Source organism: Papaver somniferum, chromosome 1 (genome assembly GCF_003573695.1).
Source record: "Papaver somniferum cultivar HN1 chromosome 1, ASM357369v1, whole genome shotgun sequence".
Taxonomy (NCBI): Eukaryota; Viridiplantae; Streptophyta; class Magnoliopsida; order Ranunculales; family Papaveraceae; genus Papaver; species Papaver somniferum.
The window spans coordinates 74363892-74372528 of NC_039358.1; the positions used below are offsets into that span (position 1 = coordinate 74363892).

An 8637-nucleotide genomic window follows, 5' to 3' on the forward strand; every position below is an offset into this window, starting at 1 on the left:
TGCATCAGATTCAGATCCTTATGTAAAATTAAAGTTGACCGAGGATAGAGGCTTTTGTTTCGATGGGGTTCCCTCCAATATTGGTTTCGATATTTCAATTTTAGTGAGTTAGTCACTCAACATTGTAGATGGTAATTTTCTTTTTATCAAAAAAAAAAAAGAGTTACTCTCGATTGAAAAATGTACTTTTTTTTAATAGGAAAGAAGATACATTAACAACTTAAATTAAATTAAATTTACATAAGAGGAGTATTTCATGAGATCTCCAAACTCAGTGAGCGGAACCTCGATCCGCTGACTGATGGTTAAATGGACTAGATAAGTAGTAGATAAGGATAAAGCGTGGGCTTTTATATTGTAAGGCCAGGTCTTTTAGTGCAGGTTATTACAAATTGTACATGAAACCAGCCTATAATTAAAGAACGGAGGGAGTACTAAAAAAAAATGTTAAATTGAAATTAAGAGTTGGGAGACGGTTTAATCCTAGCACAGTTTCTTTATCCAAGAAATTGCAGGAAACATCAACCGGCAGTTTTTTTTGTCACTCTCATTGCAGATCCACTCATTTGGCAAATGTCCATGACGGGGAAGCACGCAGCAAAATTGCACATGAACTTTGAAAATAAATTATGGACGGCCAAACAATATGAATTCGTCTCTTTCGCCCGAAAATAGCATCGTCATTAAACAAAGAAAACCAAATACTGAGAAACGACGAGTCACACTCAAGCGACAAATGGTTGTCCGTTTAAAGATAACCCTTAAAAAATTGCGGGCGCACGAAATCATTACACAAAAACAAGAAGAGTTTACTTTTTATTACACCTGTCGAGGATAACATACCATCCATATCAATATAAAAGACCACGGAAATATCATAAAATGGGTTCTACTGACTCACGTTAACATGAGTCACACAATATCATCTCTACTGTAACTTAGAGACGCATCAGAATATATCGTGCGGAGTAATAATAAGCAAAGAAAGGAATAAATATTAAGATTGAAATTCAAGAGACAGAGAGAGAGAGAGAAGACGAGTGATCTGTGATTACTTGATATTAGAGCAAGTTTTTGAGCTCAAAACCCTAATAGGAGCTAAAGAATCAAATAAACAAAAACTGGAAATGTATATGTTTTGAAGAAAATTGTAGATTTGGGTAAAAATATCTCAAGTGAGATGGGTTTTTTTAGTACTATACTAGGTTGTTGTGGATTTGGGATTGGAATTTCAATTGGAGTTGTGGTTGGGTATTTCCTTTTCATATACTTTCAACCTACTGATGTTAAGGTTTGTTTGTTTGTTTGTTTGTTTTACTTACCCTAATTTTGTGATTGTTATCTCCATGAGTTGTTTTATTTTACCCTAATTTAAGCTGTTTTTTTCTTCTTCTGATTGTGTAGAATCCGACGATTCATCCATTGGTGGAGCAAGACACGAAAACATTGGAGGGTTTACTTCCTGAGATACCGTTTTGGGTGAAAAACCCAGACTATGATCGTGTATGTATTTGTAACTTGCATTTAACAATTTTTTGTGCCCACGAATCCTGGGTTTCGCTGGGATGCTGATGGTCATTTCTGTTTATTTGAAGGTTGATTGGCTAAGCCAGTTTGTAGAAAAGATGTGGCCTTACTTGGATAAGGTATGTGTGTTTGAATAGTTCTTTTTTTATTAGATTGTTTTTTTTTTTTTTTTTTGAGTTTTGAATGTGAAGTGTTTATTATGTAGGCAATTTGCAAAACTGCAAAAGCTATAGCTAAACCAATTATAGCTGAGCAAATTCCAAAGTATAAAATTGACTCGGTTGAATTTGAAGTACTAACTTTGGGCGTTTTACCACCAACTTTCCAAGGTTAGTAGGATTCGATAAACCTGAATTTTGGTATCCATTTGCCCCCATGTATATGAATGTATGCATTTCCATCAAAATTTCTTTGAGCCTCGTATCATTATGCTAACCAATCTTTGTTACATACTCCGTATCAAGTTAATAGTTTACAGTGGATACTCTAGTCCAACTCAGTGACTCTTCCTGTGCTTTATCTCTATGTGAACTTTAATGAAAGTTGAAGCATTTTTCAGAACCTAGAGTGTCACGTTTTGCACACTCATTATACAAAAGTTGCAGAGATAATTGCCATACTTAGCTGCGTGATAATTCTATTTATTCCCTAGATCCAAATCTTAGCCAAAGTGATCGAAGTTTTAAAGGTATCGGAAATAATGTAAGCTGCTTCAGCTTATAAACCTATCTTGCTGCTAAGGAGGTTTGATATGTATAATGTATTGGATTAGAGCCCAGCAGTTTAGTCTTTAGCCTTCGAGAGAGAAACTATCTCAGTTTGTAGTTATTTGCAGAGAGAATGGTAGATGCATTATGCATCAATTGAATCACTCGATTTTGTTCCTTGCAATTTTTAATTTTGGTGTTAACCAAATATGCAATGCTTTTTATTATTATTATGCAGGCTTTTAGCTTTGATGATTTGTAAATAATAGTCCATTTGCTTGATATTTTTTATTGTATAGTTACCGTTAAATGAGCTCTTAAAATATTGAAAAACTCATGTTTCCGCATTTGTTTCAGGAATCAAAGTTTATATGACTGACGAAAAGGAGCTGATAATGGAGCCATGCTTGAAATGGGCAGGAAATCCTAATGTTACTGTTGCCATCAAGGCATATGGGTTGAAAGCTACTGTTCAGGTTATCCATCTTTTCCCCTGTTAAGTAACGTCTATTTAGTTCTCCTTTTCATTTTTGAGTTGCTATCCTAATATGAATACTGCTTCTGCTGAGAACTGCAGGTGGTGGATTTGCAAGTCTTTGCTCAACCACGGATTACCCTAAAGCCACTGGTTCCTACCTTTCCTTGTTTTGCTAAAATTCTGGTCTCTCTCATGGAAAAGGTAAGTGATATATAATGTGCTATTTTTAAGTATTGAGAAGTTTTTTCAAGTGAAAACAGAAAAATAACCTTCTACAAAAGTTTGAAGTCAAATCATTTTCTTTTTGTCATAAGCATTAGGTTCCCTTGCATTAGAATTTCGTTCTTCATGATTGTGCAAGATAATGTGTAGTTTGGACCATTAGTAGTTTTGATTGCCATCGAAGCTCCTTGCCAGGATTTTTTGGGAGAGGAATCTTCACCTCCTAAATTGACTAACTCTCTTGGTTTTCCAGCCGCATGTTGACTTCGGACTGAGAGTTCTAGGGGCAGATCTGATGGCGATACCGGGTCTGTATAGATTTGTGCAGGTAAAGCTCCTTATAATGCCATATCACTACATATTACTTCTTTTCATTTAGTTAGCTGAAATGAAATGTCAAAAAGAGAGTACCAAAGACAAAGTTATAACACAATCCCACTAGTAATATATGGTTTTCTCTTGCAGGAGCTTATTAAAGATCAGGTTGCTAACATGTACCTATGGCCCAGAACCCTGGAAGTGCAAATTCTGGATCCAACAAAGTTAGCATCTTTCCTTCGTGTTGTAATTTATTTTAGCCTCTGTCTATGCTAAATTATTTTTTTCTGATGAGTTTCTGCTGAATATATAGAGCCCAGAGAAGGCCTGTTGGTATTCTTCATGTGAAGGTTGTGCGTGCAATGAAGCTCAGAAAGAAAGATCTAATGGGTGCATCAGATCCTTACGTAAAACTAAAGCTGACTGAGGATAGAGTTCCATCGAAAAAGACTACTGTCAAGCACAGAAACTTGAACCCTGAATGGAACGAGGAGTTTAATCTGGTTGTCAAAGATCCAGAATTGCAGGCTTTAGAGATTAACGTTTTCGACTGGGAGCAGGTACACCATCTGGTTCTCTACTCCCAACTATTATCCTTATTTTTCGTCTAACGGATGTACTCTAAAGATAAATGATGTCTGTAGGTTGGCAAACATGACAAGATGGGTATGAATGTTATTCCTGTGAAAGATCTTCCCCCCAATGAGCCAAAAGAAATGATTCTTGATTTACTAAAAAACATGGATCCTAATGATGTTACAAATGAGAAGTCGCGTGGGCAAATTGTTGTGGAAGTTACATACAAACCCTTTAAGGAGGAAGATATACCTAAAGACTTTGAAGAAACAAACGAGGTTGAAAAGGCTCCTGAAGGTACACCTTCTGGTGGGGGTATGCTTGTAGTTATTATTCACTCAGCTGAGGATGTCGAAGGAAAGCACCACACTAATCCTTATGTGCGTCTCATTTTCCGAGGGGAAGAACGAAAAACTAAGGTACACAATTTTCTGCACCAAAACTTATATGCATGGTGCTCTATGAAAACATTTCTTATTTGTAAACATATTCTCTTCTTAATCTTGCAATAAAAAAAGAACTGAAGAGGGTCGAGCATTATTTTCCTTTTTCTGGTCCCAAGTGACCACAATTTTTGTCCTGTTTTTCCAGATTGTTGGTGTTCATATTATCTCTTTGTCTGTTATTGGTTACAGCATGTGAAGAAAAACAGAGATCCTAGGTGGGAAGAGGAATTCACTTTTATGCTGGAGGAACCCCCCCAGAATGAAAGAATACATTTCGAAGTTGTCAGCTCCTCCTCGAGGATAGGGCTCCTGCATCCCAAGGTAATTCACACAACTCACACATCACACTTCAGTTTAACAAAAAAGTACTAACATAGTAACATTATCTTGAATATTCATTTGGGTAGGAAACTCTGGGTTATGTTGATATCAACCTTGCGGATGTCATCAGCAACAAACGAATCAATGAGAAATATCACCTGATCGACTCGAAGAACGGCAAGCTCCAAATTGAGATGCAATGGAGAACCTCCTAGTTGATAAAAGATGATAATTCCACTTTTAATTCCTCTTCGTGGTATGTGTTGGTACAGACATTACAGGAAAGAAAGACAACAGTACTTTCACCTCTTTTTTTTTATTTTCGGTTAGAAAAAGTAAGTAGAGGAGTGTAGGCTCCTGGATGAGTTATGGACATACTCTTGGCCATCTTTCGACTTTGATCACTGTACATTAACAGCATATAATGTAATAGTGTCGCATATCTGCATCTTTTTCCTTCTTATTTTCATTTGTTTCATTAGGTTGACGATTTTACTGCAAGTAATTTCAGGTTTTGTGTTGACTTCTGTTTAAATCTTTTCACAACTTTATCGAACCCAGACAGAATTGGCCCATAAAAAGCATCAGAAAAGTTTCAAGTTCCATTATATATATATAAGATTAAAACTACATGTGTATCAAGTTCCAAACACAAATTTCACGGATCCCTATCTTGATTTTTCCTGATCAATAATACTGTATGTTCCTCCGTTCTATTGTATGTGCTGCAGTTAATTATGGCTGACGCATTACTTACAGTACAGCTCCCTGGCAAATTTACTATATCGCACTAATCCATGTCATCAAGTTTTAACTAAGAACTTGTATTTTGTTATTGAGATAGGGAGCGCCAAGATCAAAATATTGATGTTGAAAAGCACTAGGATCCAAACCCTACTACAACCGAAATAAGTTATCACATATACACAGATTTCTCACCATCTTCTTAAGCGAGTATCCTCTTCAATTCATGATTCTCGCCAGTGCTTTTAGCTTGGTTGTAAACGGTCTCGAATGCATTCATGAACACTCTAGAAAATCCTGTAATTGCCTCGAAAGCATTTGGGAACCCCATTTGCAGGTTGTTGATTGTCATTGCTCTCGTCACATTCACCAACTTCTCATGTTTTGATTTCTCCTCCTCTGCTTTTGCTTTCAGAATATCAACCTTTGCACGCTTCTCTGCGACCAGGTCTCGATTTCCTTTAAGACTAGAACTTCCCACCGTAGAGAAAGGCCCATACTTACACTCCAATGATCGAAGCTCAACCACCTTCTTCTCGAGTTCCTTGAAAGCAGCCTCCGACTTCTTCTTTTGTTTCTGTTCTTCTGCTTGTTGAACAACAATGGCATGAATTACTGTCAAAAGGCCATTGATCCCATCTGAGGCTACCTTGTCTGGAATTCTATCAAGTTCAAGCTGCCACTGATCACAGAGAGAGTAGATTGCGGCATTCTGTTTGGTTTTAGTAAGTGGATGATTGCTAAAATGGAAGAGACTGAGACGAAGCCAGCCTGTGAGTGAGTGAATGTAATCTCGCTGGAACTTCATGAGGTTGCAGAATGCGAGGTGCCACTGTTGGACCTCGAGCTCAAGCTGGAGAGTTGATTGTTTATGGATTTCAGATGTCGGGTCAAGGGATGGGATGATGTTGAGAAACTTGAGCTGCTGAACGATGTGGGTTTGAACTTGGTGACATTCATACATGCTCCTCCACATGATCATCAAGCTGCAAAACGAAATAGAAAGTTTGTCAATCCAGGTTGTGAAACCAAACAAACTAATTGTCAATCCAGGTTGTGACAATTAGTGAACAAAAAACAAACCACAAAACTCAAGCAATTTATGTTTACAAAAAGATGTTTTTGTAAGTACAATGTGCTAAAGCAGGAAGACTAGATGAGTAAAACCTATGCAAGAAAAATCACCAGCTGGTGGTGAACTTTTTGACCTAAAAAGAAACAGTTGACTATGCCAGAGCACTAGACCAGCATCTTCAGAAATTTGCTTTGCAGTACATTCTAGCAGTATCACAGTTTAACCACTTAAAGGTAAAGACAACTTAGTTCAGGAGCACCCAAAACCAAAATGCAGAGGAAATGGAGTCAGAAAAACATAAAGGAAACTGACCCTTTGACTAGTTCAAGTAGTTGTGGGTAGAGCTCAAATTCCCTCAATCTGATGATCTCTGAAGAAGTAGTCTCCATGGCCTGAGAAGCCACCATCATTCTTGATTCCAATTTCTGAATTTCTTTCTTGTTCTTCTCAATCTTCATATAATCACCTCCTTTAATCTCTTGTTTCCTCAACTGTGACACTCTCTTCTCATGCTCTATCCTAATACTCTCAGCTTCCTAAGACAAACAAAAAAATGTAAAATATATCAAAATCAAAAGTCAAATTTGAAATTTAAAACATGGGCAGTACTAGTAGTATCCAACAAAAACTGAATTATGAGTTATGAACAGAATTGAAGCACCTTTACTTCTTGGAACAGTTTTTTCTCCCAAACATAAAGCCTTTCAACAGTAGAACAGTGACTAGTATTAAGAAAGCTTCCATTACCAGCATTACTTCCTGCTATTATCTTCTCATCCAACCTACCAAACCCACTTGATTTAGAATTTGAACCCCATGTCCACATTAATGGACTGAAGTTTCTGCCATAGTTATACACCTTACCTGCAAAAGAAAACAACCCCATTAATTCAATTAAGAACCTACAACAGTACATAGGACAAACAAAGAAGAAAGAAAAACCCCATTCACCTGATGCTCTTAGCTGATCAGATGAGAAACTAGAATTTGAAATTTCTAAAAGAACAGAAACATGAGCACCAGTATCAGCAGCTTTGAGGAAATACTCATCAAGGTCTTTAATAATCTCAACAAGATCTTTAGTATTTCTTGAGACAACCATAGCAAGTTCACTAGTAACAGTGGTATCCTTAGAACAACTAGTAATAACAGAAGGTGGTGCAGCAATACTTGCTGATGTGATAGCTGTTGTTGTTACAACTTCAGAAGTAGTTGTAGTAGTAGCTTCCCAATCCTCTTCTTCAGTAACAATAGACCTCGATGCTGAAGGATCAACAGTAAATGGGTCCCAGAAATCCCAAGCTGATTGAGGTGGTGGTGGTGGTGGTGGTGGTAGTGGAGAAGCTGTAACTGATGTCCAGTTATCAGAACTTATTGGACTCATTGGTGGTGGTGGTGGTGGTTGTGGTGTTAATGGTGCTGGTGATGATGGAACATGATTATGATTATGATTATGAAGCTTCTGATGGTGATGATGAAGACTTGTTTCAGCTGTTGCAAACTGTAACAGTGCAGAACCAGTTCCTCTTAAAGATCTTAGATATAATATATGTGCAGCTGAAAAAGCTTGTCTTGCTTTTACTAATTGTTTCATGTATCTTTTTCTTGCTTTACATCTTGTTACCATCTCCTCTCTTTCTACTCTTGAATAACAACAACCCATCTCTGAAACAACAAACAACAAACTTGGGGGGCTCTTCTTCTCTTAAAAACTTTCTGATTCTCTACCAACTTTTGCTGCTTCTTCTTGTGTTTCACTAAAGAAAACTGGGTTTTGTCTTGTTTTTGTTTTTCATTTCTGAATTCTCAACCAAGAAAGATCAAAACTTTGCTTTTTATGTATCTGGTTCTGGCTGAAGCTTATCTACTCTCTGGGTTTCTCTTCTCTCAGTCTATCTCTCTCTCTAGAACTTGAAAGATGATGAGCAGAAACAACAGTTTTGAGATGTACAGAGGAGAGACAATGAGCGTTGGAAGGAGTGCGAGGGGTATTTCTTTATTTGAATGTTTTTTTACCAGTATTACCCTTTATGTCATACGTTATTTTCACTGTACGCAATTAATTATACAGATCCAAAAAAATCCCAAATTTACCTGGTTAATTATTGCGCCAGAACAGAATGGGACAGTTACAAAGTTTTCTTGCATGGAAAAGGGCAGTTTAGTCAGTAGGTAATTCAACGGAAATTTAAATCTAATTTTGGTAGCTCGATTATATTTTGA

The 8637-nt window shown here is 37.0% G+C and overlaps 2 protein-coding genes across 3 annotated transcripts; one reads left to right on the top strand and one right to left on the bottom strand.

The window, feature by feature from the left end:
* The first annotated feature begins 1180 nt into the window (after window positions 1-1180).
* On the top strand, window positions 1181-5122 carry LOC113290906 (synaptotagmin-1-like). Its single transcript, XM_026540495.1, has 12 exons — window positions 1181-1291; window positions 1405-1503; window positions 1596-1646; window positions 1733-1856; window positions 2592-2710; window positions 2812-2913; window positions 3188-3262; window positions 3400-3476; window positions 3566-3812; window positions 3897-4247; window positions 4464-4595; window positions 4682-5122. Exons 1-12 carry the CDS (start codon window positions 1181-1183, stop codon window positions 4808-4810), a joined length of 1617 nt encoding a protein of 538 aa, XP_026396280.1. The 3' UTR covers window positions 4811-5122.
* On the bottom strand, window positions 4825-8351 carry LOC113290896 (nitrate regulatory gene2 protein-like). 2 transcript variants are annotated; one of them, XM_026540488.1, is made up of 4 exons: window positions 7366-8351; window positions 7076-7278; window positions 6727-6950; window positions 4828-6325 (listed from the first exon to the last, which is right to left on the bottom strand). In XM_026540488.1, exons 1-4 carry the CDS (start codon window positions 8075-8077, stop codon window positions 5542-5544), a joined length of 1923 nt encoding a protein of 640 aa, XP_026396273.1. In that variant the 5' UTR covers window positions 8078-8351; the 3' UTR covers window positions 4828-5541. The 2 variants fall into 2 exon arrangements, with proteins under 2 accessions (XP_026396271.1, XP_026396273.1); XM_026540486.1 differs by having other exon boundaries at window positions 4825-6325; window positions 7076-8351.
* Window positions 8352-8637: the final 286 nt, after the last annotated feature.